The sequence below is a fragment of the Topomyia yanbarensis genome, chromosome 1 (assembly GCF_030247195.1).
Source record: "Topomyia yanbarensis strain Yona2022 chromosome 1, ASM3024719v1, whole genome shotgun sequence".
Taxonomy (NCBI): Eukaryota; Metazoa; Arthropoda; class Insecta; order Diptera; family Culicidae; genus Topomyia; species Topomyia yanbarensis.
The window spans coordinates 105,454,446-105,470,326 of record NC_080670.1 but is presented as its reverse complement, the minus strand read 5'-3'; the positions used below and the strand labels follow the sequence as shown (position 1 = coordinate 105,470,326).

Genomic DNA, 15,881 nt, shown 5'->3' with positions numbered 1-15,881 from the left:
TTTGTAATAGTATTTATAGGAAGGCACGCAAACGAGCGTTTAACCGTCGTCCTACTACCAGCATCAGAGAAGTAGCAGATCAGCATTTTTCGCTACATGGCCTGTACCAAACAGACCGCTCGTAAGTCCACCGGAGGAAAGGCTCCCCGCAAGCAGTTGGCAACAGCCCCCTGGCAACCCTATACTATCATATGGAGTTTGACAGCGACCGACATATATGGGGCGTTATAGCTATAAAGCCCCAAACAAAGAATTATGTTCGGCACTATGCTCGATATTCAAGCATTCCACACGACGTTTTGCATCTTGTGGGATGATTTAATATCATATCATTCAGAAAATCGACATTTTGTAACTAAATACAGCGTCTAATCATTCGGTTCAAAATCAATGTTTGCTTTCATGGCAGTGATGCTGGCTGTACAGAGACGTCGTCCTTGACAGGGAGCTGGTTGGCAACGAATACCGTGTAAAAGTGCCCCAGTCACGGTTGGCGTTAAGAAGCCTCATCGCTACCGAACAGAAACTGTCGCCCTGCGAAAAATTCACAGCTATCAGAAATCGAGCGGGCCTAAATTGTGACCCAAAATAAACCACAAACCAACAAGTTGTTTTCAGAACCAGCCAATTATAAAGTATTATTATTATACATGAAATTTTTCCATTGCCTTACAACCTCCCTCCCCCTTTCCTCCCGGCTTGAATAACTATCAATCTTGATGATGCTGTGCGGTGGGGGCACTAATTTTGATTATAATGGAAAATTTAGGTTTGCTCGTTTTTCCAAAAGTTTTTTAGCTGTGCTGTTTTCAAGGAAGTTGTAGTTGAATTCAAAATAAAATAGTTTATTTCTATTGTCAGAGATGGACCTTCCAACGAAAACTAGTCTGGCTCGCTTGGAATCGAATTGTATGGACCAACCACTGCTTTCACAAAATCTGTTATTTTCAGTAATTGAACATTCTACACAACTAGTCACAACTATTTCCAATCAGCGCAAAAATCGAAGGTTTTCATTCAGTACAATAGCAGATTTTCACTTTTAGAAAAACAGGCAACATTCTGGCCGAAATTTTTGAAACGAAACACCTATATCGAATCGTTAGAAAACGTTCGATTTTTGTAAATTGAATCATTACACTAACCTGTCTACAAATAACTTTTGATTTTGTGCCATTCTACGTGAAAGCGACGGTATTGTTTACAAGTGGCTCACTTACCATCCAACGCTCTTGACAAGCCACTTTCTGCTGCTTGTAATAACAAAATTTCAATTTCATTCTTTGTCGATAAATTGATGGCCCTGAAAAGGGCCTTTTGTTTGGGCAGTGTTCGAAATTTACTTGGAGCTGGTGTATATGGTAACAGTTTTGGTGCCATGGAAGACGGCGTGCTTGGCCAACTCTTCTAACAGCAGCAAACAAACGGCGGCGGTTTGAATTTTGCGGGAGATACTGCAAACGAACTGCTGTATGCTGATGCTGGAAACGAACTGAGTGTGAGCAACAGCATGCTGAGTTTTTATACCTGACTACAGCACAATGTAAGCTCGTCCTTTTTTGTGTTGTCCTCAATATGTGTTCTTCGTAGCTCCACCCTTTCGTTGGTCGACCACATATTTTTGATAAAGAACAAAATTGAAATTGTGTTTCCAATACGGAGGTTATCGAACACTCAGGGTAAAAAGTGTAATGTAATACGACACCTTGGTAAAATGTTTGAGAATTGAAACCTTTTTTGAATGCGCCTAGTAAACACGAAACTGTAAACAAACACACAAATGATAACTTTATTTTGTGTCATTCTACGTGAAATCTACGATATTGTTCACAAGTAGCTCACTTGCCATCGAACGCTCTTGGCAAGCTACTTTCGGATGCTTCTAATAACAAAATTTCAATTCGATTCTTTGTGGATAAATGGCCCGTACCAAACATACCGCTCGTAAGTCCACCGAAGGAAAGCCTCCCCGCAAGCAGTAAGCAACGAAGGCCGTGTAAAAATGCCCCAGTCACGGTTGGCGTTAGGAAGCCTCGTCACTACTGAACAGAAACTGTCGCCCTGCGAGAAATTCACAGCTATCAGCAATCGAGCAGGCCTAAATCGTGACCCCAAAATAAACCACAAACCAATAAGTTCTTTTCAGGACCAGCCAATTATATTCCAGTAAGATATAAATGAAATTTTCGTTTTCCATTGCCTTACAACCTCTTTCCTCCCGGCTTGAATTACTATCAATCTTGATGATGCTGTGCGGCGGGGCACAGGCAGTTTCCATTATAGTGGAAAATTTAGGTTTGCGCGTTTTTCCCAAAAGTTTTTTAACTGTGCTGTTTTCAAGGAAGTTAGTTGAATTCAAAATAAAATAGTTTACTTCTATTGTCAGAGGTGGACCTTCCAACGAAAACTAATCTGGCTCGCTTGGAATCGAATTGTGCGGACCAACCACTGCTTTCACAAAATCCGTTATTTTCAGTAATTGTACATTCTACAGAAATAGTCACAACTATTTCCAATCAGCGCAAAAATCGAAGGTTTTCATTCAATACAACAGCAGATTTTCACGTTTGAAAAAAAGGGGCATTCTGGCCGAAAATATTGAAACGAAACACCTATATCGAAACGTTAGAAAACGTTCGATTTTTGTAAATTGAATCATTACACTAACCTGTCTACAAATAACTTTTGATTTTGTGCCATTCTATTTGAAAGCGACGGTATTGTTTACAAGTGTCTCACTTACCATCCAACGCTCTTGACAAGCCACTTTCTGCTGCTTGTAATAACAAAATTTCAATTTCATTCTTTGTCGATAAATTGATGGCCCTGAAAAGGGCCTTTTGTTTGGGCAGTGTTCGAAATTTACTTGGAGCTGGTGTATATGGTAACAGTTTTGGTGCCATGGAAGACGGCGTGCTTGGCCAACTCTTCTAACAGCAGCAAACGGACGGCGGTTTGAATTTTGCGGGAGATACTGCAAACGAACTGCTGTATGCTGATGCTGGAAACGAACTGAGCGTGAGCAACAGCATGCTGAGTTTTTATACCTGACTACAGCACAATGTAAGCTCGTCCTTTTTTGTGTTGTCCTCAATATGTGTTCTTCGTAGCTCCACCCTTTCGTTGGTCGACCACATATTTTTGATAAAGAACAAAATTGAAATTGTGTTTCCAATACGGAGATTATTGAACACTCAGGGTAAAGAGAGTAATGTAATACGGCACTTTGGTAAAATGTTTGAGAATTGAAACCTTTTTTGAATGCGCCTAGTAAAAATGTTTTCCACTACACTCCAGTTTTTTTCTGACCATATTTGCAATTTGCGTACTGAAATAAATCATAATTTAGGGTTTAACCCAAATTGCTCTCCAGGGAGAAACAGTCCATGAAACAGAAAATGCAAACTTATTCTTTGAAATGATTCTGGTGGCCCTGAAAAGGGCCTTTTTTATAATGATTCAAGTGAGTTCTACCTTTTCAACTTCCAAATCCATACAAAGTGCGTCCCTGCTGCTTCAGAGTATAGACGACATTCATTGCGGTTTTGCGCGTGGCGTGTTCAGTGTAGGTCACGGCATCTCGGGTGACATTTTCCTGCACACCCTCAGCATTCGTAGATTAAATCGGAGATGCATTTTACACCACCACGACGAGCCAGACGCCGAATGCCAGATTTGGTGATTCCCTGGATTTTATCACGAAGAACCTTGCGATGACGCTTGGTACGGGAACGCAAACATGATACCGCTCATTGGACGAGCATGTTGCTCGTGTGGTAAGCGAGCACCCACTGATACAAAACAAGCTCGCGTGACCTGTATATATAACATTCCCGTATGTAATGAAACGCTTACATGCTCCTTTTTGACGGCTTTGCGTGGGATATGCTGGCAAATTGCGCATTTTCCTCGCTGTTTCCGAAGGATTTTCTGAAAATCCTTGTTTTGGTTTATTTATAGTAGTCGCAGTAATTCCGAAATTTAATACGAAATACGTGCACAAATTTCCGATCAGATAGTGCAAAAATATTGCGATTTCGTCCAGTAGAACGGAAGATATTCAAATCTGGGAAAATTTCTCAACTGAAATTTTTGAAACGGCACCCCATATTGAAACGTTAGAAGTATTCTACTTCAAAAAGGAAAAAATATGAGAAACATGGATCAAATTTCAAATAAGGGTTTTGGTTGGATTCTACGCTATGCTGATTTCGAAAACATTTATAATCCTATAAAAACATGAATTATTCTTTTATTTGTGTTGGTGTGTTAGCACACCTTAAAATATTTTACAAGAATGTTGTAACTGATTTCTAGAAAATAAAGTTCAAAAATAAAAATAAAATCGTTACGTTCAGGAAGCGACGTTCAAAATCTCACGCTCACTCCTCCAAAACGAAAAGATTTTGTATGCGGATTTAACTTGCTACATTAGTAAACTAATCTTGCTAACTAGTTGGTTTAGTTTGGAAGCAGAGTTAAATTTTCTCTTCAAAATTAATCAAACACAATTTAGCAATTTAGTTGCTTCTTAGAATCGTTGGCAGCAGCAGGATTGTGAACTGAGAGATCTTCTCTTCATTCTCCATGACATATAAAATTTAAAACAAAACTATTAACACTATACTCGTCACGAAAGAGGCTTGTTGTGTACGCAATTTGCTGTTATAATAAAAATGTTGACAAAAGGCCGTATTTGAAAGAATTGTAAAACGTATTTATTTTTTTTCCATCCCTGGCCTCTTAACTAGGGGGAATTGGTAGTCGAAAATCGCCGAAAAAGCTGCGTCATTTGAGTATGACCCCTTTACAAAAATGTTTCGGTATCATCTCGTATCCGTATATGATCTCTTATAGATTTTGTATCAATGAACGGCAAACCAAATATATTAAATTTCAAATTTAAATTTTTGGATTAATTTCGAATTCTTTTGGTATATCAAGAGTTTTTGATGACTCATTTGACCAATTGAGCTCTCAAATAGAGGTAGGGTTACCGCCTCTAGTGGTACTTTGACCAGCAGAAATTTACTGAGCAGGGGATAGACTTCAAGAGACACATGGGTATGCGTTGAAATCAATTCGAATTAAAGTGATCACTCGACAGAATTTTGGAGCGCTTCCATTACTTTTTATTGTATAAAACACTTAAAAACAAATAATATAAAAAAAATATCTTATTTTCTTCACAATCACCGTAGAGTGTACTGTTTTGGTAAAGCACTCCACCTTTCTGTGACGTTCACATTAAGTTGTATGTTTTTGTTTTGTTGATTTAGTTGGATGTAGTGATTCGCTTTCTCGGATATTCACAAAGGATCCAAAAGCACCAACCACTCTCGCTGTGAAGGATAACCCAAGCGAGCTTTGCTCTGCTCCTCAGTAAACAAACACGGGGTGTGAAATCACGCTTCAGTTTCTTTCGAGAATCTTTGTGAGGAACATAGGGCCTGCAACCCGAGGATGATGTTTATGAGGGCTGGGTGCTGGGCAATTTCTGGTAAAGAAAAGGGCAACACAAAATTGCAAAATAATCCAATGGATTCTTCCGGGCGAATTCAGATTTATCTGAACGAAGACACGGAATTCGCCTCAAAAACCGGTGTGGCAACCCTAAGCAGGGTTTTATTTCTTTCAATAATTACTTTCGATACTAATCCAGCGCTTTCGAAGATTGGAAATTTAATAAATCAAAAAAATCGATTTCAAATTGGCGAAATTTGAAGACAACCTCATGACTTCTAATCAAACCATTTAATTATTTAACCCTTACAAGTCTAATCATATTTTTGTTTCGATTATAGACATTTCAACCTTAAGGTCGTTCGCTTCTTCATTCAGGTTAGGAATTTTCCTTTAACAAATATCTATTCCTGTGTGCGGGGTTGGGATTCGAACCCAGGTGAGCTGCGTACATGACATTCAATGTACAAATTCCGCTATGCCCGCTCGAGTCTGATCTTGTTTCGATGTGAGATTTACGTTGATACAAACATAGTTGATATCAAATATGCAGTAGTTTAGAATTTTCGCCATTCTAGTTACCTCATACACAAGATATTGAATTTTTAATTGTATTCTCAAATAAATTTTTATCGAAAAAGTATTTGTCAAAATTTTAGTTTCTGATTAAAATCCGGGCCCCCTTCAAAACTCCGAGCCCGGGGGGAAACACCCCGGTCCCCCCCCCCCTCTCGGCGGCCCTGCTAGTCATTATCGTTATATAAGGAATGAAATTGTTGTTGGCTATGGCTCTTGATTTTTTTCCTTGAACTATTTGAAAATTTAGTTCGTCGGCTAGAAAATAGTCGTTGTCATCTGAATCTAACGTGAACTCTTCTTGTGGAGGGGTGTCATTTCCTGGCTCATGATGTTCAGTTTCTCCCTCGTGGTTATTTAGATTTCGGGTTTTTGATCTCACTGTTCACATCGAAACGTCTTCGTCTAAGTTTTGTCAATGCGATTTAAATTTTCCTGAGGGTCCAGGCTTGTTAAAGTTTTGAGAGTACCCTGCATTATAATTTTGGCTGTTTGCCGAATTTGGGTTTTGGTACGGTTTATTTGGTTTATTAAAAGAGTTTGGCTTAGGGGTGGGGGCTGTTGACTTATTATCTAGCTTCATTCTGTACGCTACATTGGCGTATTGTACAGTAATATTATATGCTTCTTCCAGCGACTCCGGCCGGTAGCTTCGTACATGCATGCTAAGCGTGCCGTTTAAACCGTCTATTGATCGCTTTGGTGGAGGATTTATAGTCGTCCATCACGGCTATATATATATATATATATATATATATATATATATATATATATATATATATATATATATATATATATATATATATATATATATATATATATATATATATATATATATATATATATATATATATATATATATATATATATATATATATATATATATATATATATATATATATATATATATATATATATATATATATATATATATATATATATATATATATATATATATATATATATATATATATATATATATATATATATATATATGTAAATATGTATATATGCTGTACCGCATTTGCTTTGTGTCGAGAACGTACTGAAAAAAAAGCAATGGAGCCCGTTTGTTGTGCTTGTACTCGAAGTCTTGACAAGGAAGATGAAATAATTTGCAATGGCTTTTGCAAATCATCTTTCCACCTCAAATGTGCTCACCAGTCAGCGGAAATTCGTGACGCTGTATCTGGATGTTCACAATTGTTTTGGATGTGCAAAGCTTGTACAAAAATGATGGCAAATGCTTGTTTTCGTCAAGTTATTTTATCGACGAACAACGCAATGCAGTCAATGGTTGAGGAGTAAAACAAGGTGCTGGACGAATTGAGGAATGAAGTTGCACTCAACACCACGAAAATCAATGCAATACTTCAGCGAACGCGCTTTCCCACCACACCACGTAGAACACAACTAAACCCAAATTCACGCAAGAGACCACGGCTGTTAATCCCGGATTAACCACCGCACCGCGATAACATTTTCGAAGGTAAAAAAGATATTGAACCGGACGACGCTATACCATTGGTCGCAGCTAAAAAGGATAAACAGTTTTGGCTGTACTTATCTGGTTTCGATCCTCAGGCGAGAGTGCATCAAATCGAAAGGCTAATCAGGAACAATTTAAAAACAGGCACAGCTGTGGACGTCGTTAAACTTGTACCCAAAGGCAAAACTCTAGATGAACTCTCGTTTGTATCCTTTAAAGCTGGCATTGACCTGCAGCTAAAAGATTTAGCACTATCCAAATCAACATGGCAAAAGGGAATTGTTTTCCGACCATTTGATTTCCAGCCCTCGTCGAACACACGTAATATTTTTCGCTTCTTGCCTACACCAGCAGACACTAAATCACAATAAGCCACTCTTCACACGTTCCTACTGTCACACAGAAAGCTCTACTGATGCTCAAGAATTACCAGCTGATTTAACCTGCATCCGCCCACCTCCGTCTGCACATCAGTTTTCTGCTACCAACAGACGTGGTCCGAATCGTGAAAATAGTTAACGTCCAATCTCGCTTTATTATCAGAACTAAAGATCAGAAGATAAATAAGTTACAATTAAATGTTTCTCAGTGCGATTATGACGTCATTACCTTTACTGAAACTTGGCTGAATAACGACGTTTCAAACTCGGAGCTAGCTCTGAACTATACTATTTACCGTTGTGATAGAAACCCCCAAACCAGCCGGCATAGACGAGGAGGGGGGGGGGTCCTGATAGCAGTAAAAAACGGCCTTCAGAGCTCTGCTATTTGTATTGCTGACTGTGATCAATTGGAGCAGATTATCGTTCGCACCAAACTTTGATATGATAGTATGCTGTATATATCTGCCGCCCAACAGTGAGCCCCTGTTGTACGAGCAACATGCAATATGTGTGAAAAAATTAATTGATCTTGCGGGTGATCGTGGTGTGGTTTTAACTGTTGGGGATTATAATCTCCTTCAATTACGCTGGATGTTGGATGAAAATTTTAACTGTATGCTGCCGTTAAATGCTTCGTCTGAACAGGAAATATCCCTGGTTGAGTCGGTTTTGGCAAACAGAATGTCTTAGATAAACTCAGATAAACGAAGCGACCTCGTCGTTCGCGTGGTAAAAAGCAGCATTGGTGGAATAACGAGCTACAGAATCTACAGAACCGTCTTCGCAAGGTTAGGAAACGATACTTTCGCTGGAGAGATGATCAGCACAAAGCTGAGCTGCATGCCATTGAGAGCGAATATAACTCTTTGCTTGCGCATTGCTTTCGTTGCTATATTCATCGCACGGAGGAGAACCTGAAGCAGGACCCCAATTCATTTTGGTCATTTGTAAGAAGCCGTAAGCAGTCGTCCGGAATCCCACAACGTGTTAGTTACTAGAGCTTCCATCCCGGGAATTTATTTTCCGGGAATCCCGGGATTTTTGGATTTCCCGGGATTCCCGATTCCCGCGAAATTGGGTTTTCTCATTCCCGGGATTCGGGAATCCCGGGAAAAACAATTTTTAATTTATTCCAAAAGGCTTCGGTTCTGCGAAAGAAATTCTGTAGGAAATATCTTTGCCGGCAAATATTTGGAGTAAGCAATGAATGCAGATTGTGCTTTTCCAACTGATTTGCAAATCAATGGACTAAATATCCTTAGGCTAGCTGATATGTTTTCGTGATTTTTTTTATGTATATAGTCCAAGCCTTACTCAAAACACTGCTAAAAATGTTGATATTTTCATGCAAAAATGGATTAATTTGCCGGCCGTTGTACCAAAGCATTTCCTTACAGTAGCGTTAGTGATGCGATATCTCTGCATTAATTAATTAATCAGATTTCTTTTACAGTGCTTTTAATAGTTTATTTTAATAATTATATTTTGAATGAAAGGGCTTGCAATCAAATTAGTAATTGAAACAGCGGTAATTTCTTAAAAAATCAATGAGGTTTTGTTTCAAAACTTGGGATGGTTTGTAGTGATATCATGCTTAACGCAAACGCTATTTAAAATAAGAAATGTTTCTAGAACGTCTGCAGAAATATTTTATCGGTTCATCGAATGCATATTTCGTCTAATTTGTTATACCGTAACTGTAATATCTGTAAATTTTTGGATGCATGAAAAGAAATGCATAAATGCTGTCCAATATCATGCGCATCCAAACTCTTTGAATGTCGATTTCAAGGGTTCTGGCAGGATTTTTGAAGGGATAAGATCAAGCAATCCAGATACTCGCCCGTAACAGGAAATCGATGGTAGATTGTGATTCACACTTAATTCGTAGTGCTGCTGGTCCTACTGCGACGGAAATGGATTCCATATATCACATTTTCTCATTTGATCAGAAATAACTGCACAATACACTGAAGCAGCTCAATCTTTTCATTCAAATTTTCATTACCAAAGAAGGTGCTTTGCATTAAATTGATCACATTCCATCGTATCAGAACAACGAATTCCAATTTTGGTCAGTAACTCCAGCTGCTGCGTTCAGTATATCGTCCAATTGTAATCGTAATTACCAAAATTTAGGTTACAAATATAGCCAAGAAAAATTATCAAAAGAAGTTGATGTTGCGTAAACTTATTGACGAGATATCAAATGATTGAATAATTTGTAGGACACCAAATCGCCGTTTTCTGACAACTGCTTCTAGGACAGATATACATGTAATCAAACGGGTTTGAAAACTTTTCAATTTATTCTTTTTTTTTAAGAAAATCATTAACCTTTTCATTTTTCTTCTGAATTCCCGGGATCCCGGGATTTCCCGGGATATTTATTATTTATTTCCCGAATCCCGGGAAGCTGAAAACCGTCGGGAAATGGAAGCTCTAGTTAGTTACAACGCATCTACAGCCGAGTCTCCGCTTGAATCGGCAAATCTATTCTCATCCTTTTTTCAAAGTGTGCAAAGTAATAATCGACCACCTTTGTCTGAAGCATATTTGAATAGTCTACCGTTGTTCGATTTGAATATGTCGCTATTCAATTTCTCGCCGCGTGATGTGGAGTTGAAGTTGCAGTCTATAGATGGTTCTAAGTGTGCTGGTCCGGATGGCTTACCGCCTATCTTCTTCAAGAGCTGTGCTGAAACGCTGGCTGTTCCTGCGAGTATAATTTTCAACAGGTCATTGTCTGAAGGAATTTTCCTGAGCGTCTGGAAGACAGCATCTATTACACCGATCCACAAGGCAGGTAGCATCCACGATGTTGAAAATTATCGAGCCATTTCAATTTTGAGCAGCTTACCGAAAATTTTTGAAAGCCTCGTTCACGATTTGCTGTACCCGAAGGTTCACCATATCATTTCCGAGTGGCAGCATGGATTTATGAAAAAACGTTCGACGAGTACTAAACTTATGGCGTACGTTTCGTCACTTAATAGCGCGCTTGGAAAGCGTCAGCAGGTTGATGCCGTTTATGTTGATTTTGCAAAAGTGTTCGATAGGGTGCCTCATTTGTTAATCGTGGCCAAATTTGAGCGAATGGGACTTCCTGAGTGGTTGACACGGTGGATAATGTCATACCTCACCGAGTGTAGTGCATTTGTGCGCATAGATGAAACGAGATCATCTCCGTTTGTGATAGAGTCGGGTGTGCGTCAGGGAAGTCATTTAGGCCCGCTACTGTTTATTTTATTCGTAAACGATTTATGTTCCGCTATACAGTCTCCTAAGTATATGTTTGCCGATGATCTGAATTTTTTCCGTGTAATTGCGTCGGCAGTCGATTGCTGTGCCATTCAATCCGATATTGATGTGCTGCTAAATTGGTGTGCTCATAACGGCATGGAAGTAAATGTGCAGAAGTGCAATGTGATATCGTTCTGTCGAAACAGGCACGTCATGACATTCGATTATAGAATGGCAGAAAGCAGTATCAACCGAGTTAATACGATAAAGGAACTAGGCATTCTCCTCGATAACAAACTAAATTTCGCGCGGCACATTGCAATGACTACAGCTAAGGCCTATGCCGTGCTGGGGTTCATTAAACGAAACACGCAGCAATTCAGCGATATTTATTATATATATATATATATATATATATATATATATATATATATATATATATATATATATATATATATATATATATATATATATATATATATATATATATATATATATATATATATATATATATATATATATATATATATATATATATATATATATATATATATATATATATATATATATATATATATATATATATATATATATATATATATATATATATATATATATATATATATATATATATATATTGTTCGAATATATGGAATATAAGTCAGTTTCTGATTATACTGTAAACAAAAAGGTTTGTCTCCTGAAATTTACTTTAACCGAAACTAAACCCGTTATAGTCAAGATTAGAAAAAGTTGTTGACAATCATATTTTCTATCAAATTCTGAATGCCTAAAGTGGCAAAAACCCTATTTCTTTAAAAAACCAAAGTTTTCACAGAGAAATACATTAAATAATTAAATGTTTTACTTTTCATCGCCAATGAATTGGAAAATTTTATGCTTTCGCAAAAGAACGCTTTGCGTCTAGAGGATATATCTGTTTAAACAACATAATTAGAAACTAGAAATAGACAGAGCAATGAATAAAGTGCTATGAGTTTTACGTACCTGACTTGGGCAACGGCGGCAGTTTTCGTGTTGATGCACTCCACTTCTTATAATAGTCATCGATTGATCTAAACTTCGTATTACATCCATTTGTTGCTGTTCGGCAATCACCAAGCGATTTTTTGGTTCTTAAGTATTGCTGGCGTTTATTTATACGAAAAATGTTGCAAAGCTTCTGTTTTATATTGATTGAAAAAATGTTCTTTTTGCATTCTTCGGTTGATATCGTACTTCGCTTTTGTTCATACTCATATTCAGCATTTGTGGCAGGAACTTTCTTCTCCGATAGATTTTTTTGTAAGTCGAGGCTCTGAAGCGAAGATGTTCGCCGTCTTTCAAGAAAAATCTCGTTCTTATGAATCGATCCTGTAGATTTAAAAGTTTTGTTCGTCATTTGTGTTTTATGTAATATGTGTAACGGCGCTGCGCCAAAATTCGAGCAAATTAACCTATTTCTTGAATTTCTCATGCAGAAGGATTATACAATCACTCTGAAAAACGATCATCCAAACCTGTCATATTCCATTCTACACAGTTAGTCGAGATTAGAAAAACCTGCTGTGCATTTTTTTGTATCGAGGGAAATTCTTTAAAAGAGACCACTACCCACGTGGCATGTGGATTCATACTGTTCTTCTTGCAGTACGCTTACCGACTTAACCTAAACTTCTTGTATTAGCCATGTTCTCACCTTCGCTGGTTATTACTTCGCAAGGTATTTTTGCTTTGCACTTCTTCTTCTTCTTTCCTTGAGCCCCTTGGCTCCTTTGTATATTTAACCATCCGACCTACCGGACGCTTTCTCAGACTCGCGCAACCGTATCGTGCGCGTATTTTATTTTATTTTATTTTATTTTATTTTATTTTATTTTATTTTATTTTATTTTATTTTATTTTATCTTATTTTATTTCATTTTATTTTATTTTATTTTATTTTATTTTATTTTATTTTATTTTATTTTATTTTATTTTATTTTATTTTATTTTATTTTATTTTATTTTATTTTATTTTATTTTATTTTATTTTATTTTATTTTATTTTATTTTATTTTATTTTATTTTATTTTATTTTATTTTATTTTATTTTATTTTATTTTATTTTATTTTATTTTATTTTATTTTATTTTATTTTATTTTATTTTATTTTATTTTATTTTATTTTATTTTATTTTATTTTATTTTATTTTATTTTATTTTATTTTATTTTATTTTATTTTATTTTATTTTATTTTATTTTATTTTATTTTATTTTATTTTATTTTATTTTATTTTATTTTATTTTATTTTATTTTATTTTATTTTATTTTATTTTATTTTATTTTATTTTATTTTATTTTATTTTATTTTATTTTATTTTATTTTATTTTATTTTATTTTATTTTATTTTATTTTATTTTATTTTATTTTATTTTATTTTATTTTATTTTATTTTATTTTATTTTATTTTATTTTATTTTATTTTATTTTATTTTATTTTATTTTATTTTATTTTATTTTATTTTATTTTATTTTATTTTATTTTATTTTATTTTATTTTATTTTATTTTATTTTATTTTATTTTATTTTATTTTATTTTATTTTATTTTATTTTATTTTATTTTATTTTATTTTATTTTATTTTATTTTATTTTATTTTATTTTATTTTATTTTATTTTATTTTATTTTATTTTATTTTATTTTATTTTATTTTATTTTATTTTATTTTATTTTATTTTATTTTATTTTATTTTATTTTATTTTATTTTATTTTATTTTATTTTATTTTATTTTATTTTATTTTATTTTATTTTATTTTATTTTATTTTATTTTATTTTATTTTATTTTATTTTATTTTATTTTATTTTATTTTATTTTATTTTATTTTATTTTATTTTATTTTATTTTATTTTATTTTATTTTATTTTATTTTATTTTATTTTATTTTATTTTATTTTATTTTATTTTATTTTATTTTATTTTATTTTATTTTATTTTATTTTATTTTATTTTATTTTATTTTATTTTATTTTATTTTATTTTATTTTATTTTATTTTATTTTATTTTATTTTATTTTATTTTATTTTATTTTATTTTATTTTATTTTATTTTATTTTATTTTATTTTATTTTATTTTATTTTATTTTATTTTATTTTATTTTATTTTATTTTATTTTATTTTATTTTATTTTATTTTATTTTATTTTATTTTATTTTATTTTATTTTATTTTATTTTATTTTATTTTATTTTATTTTATTTTATTTTATTTTATTTTATTTTATTTTATTTTATTTTATTTTATTTTATTTTATTTTATTTTATTTTATTTTATTTTATTTTATTTTATTTTATTTTATTTTATTTTATTTTATTTTATTTTATTTTATTTTATTTTATTTTATTTTATTTTATTTTATTTTATTTTATTTTATTTTATTTTATTTTATTTTATTTTATTTTATTTTATTTTATTTTATTTTATTTTATTTTATTTTATTTTATTTTATTTTATTTTATTTTATTTTATTTTATTTTATTTTATTTTATTTTATTTTATTTTATTTTATTTTATTTTATTTTATTTTATTTTATTTTATTTTATTTTATTTTATTTTATTTTATTTTATTTTATTTTATTTTATTTTATTTTATTTTATTTTATTTTATTTTATTTTATTTTATTTTATTTTATTTTATTTTATTTTATTTTATTTTATTTTATTTTATTTTATTTTATTTTATTTTATTTTATTTTATTTTATTTTATTTTATTTTATTTTATTTTATTTTATTTTATTTTATTTTATTTTATTTTATTTTATTTTATTTTATTTTATTTTATTTTATTTTATTTTATTTTATTTTATTTTATTTTATTTTATTTTATTTTATTTTATTTTATTTTATTTTATTTTATTTTATTTTATTTTATTTTATTTTATTTTATTTTATTTTATTTTATTTTATTTTATTTTATTTTATTTTATTTTATTTTATTTTATTTTATTTTATTTTATTTTATTTTATTTTATTTTATTTTATTTTATTTTATTTTATTTTATTTTATTTTATTTTATTTTATTTTATTTTATTTTATTTTATTTTATTTTATTTTATTTTATTTTATTTTATTTTATTTTATTTTATTTTATTTTATTTTATTTTATTTTATTTTATTTTATTTTATTTTATTTTATTTTATTTTATTTTATTTTATTTTATTTTATTTTATTTTATTTTATTTTATTTTATTTTATTTTATTTTATTTTATTTTATTTTATTTTATTTTATTTTATTTTATTTTATTTTATTTTATTTTATTTTATTTTATTTTATTTTATTTTATTTTATTTTATTTTATTTTATTTTATTTTATTTTATTTTATTTTATTTTATTTTATTTTATTTTATTTTATTTTATTTTATTTTATTTTATTTTATTTTATTTTATTTTATTTTATTTTATTTTATTTTATTTTATTTTATTTTATTTTATTTTATTTTATTTTATTTTATTTTATTTTATTTTATTTTATTTTATTTTATTTTATTTTATTTTATTTTATTTTATTTTATTTTATTTTATTTTATTTTATTTTATTTTATTTTATTTTATTTTATTTTATTTTATTTTATTTTATTTTATTTTATTTTATTTTATTTTATTTTATTTTATTTTATTTTATTTTATTTTATTTTATTTTATTTTATTTTATTTTATTTTATTTTATTTTAT

General features: G+C 31.0%; 1 protein-coding gene across 2 annotated transcripts in view; it reads right to left on the bottom strand.

Annotated features, from left to right (window-relative positions):
• LOC131678223 (suppressor of cytokine signaling 6) overlaps positions 1 to 13,063 on the bottom strand; it is a 1,339,559-nt gene extending 1,326,496 nt beyond the window's left edge. Inside the window, exon 1 of one of the 2 annotated variants that reach the window (XR_009303619.1) lies at positions 12,163 to 13,063. Coding sequence is in view for 1 of the 2 variants with exons in the window: in XM_058958257.1 (XP_058814240.1) it covers positions 12,163 to 12,631 (469 nt within the window). In the remaining variant the exon portion in view is untranslated. The remainder of the gene's footprint in view (positions 1 to 12,162) is intronic. The other variant, XM_058958257.1, reaches the window with a different exon arrangement.
• Between the last annotated feature and the right edge of the window lie 2,818 nt (positions 13,064 to 15,881).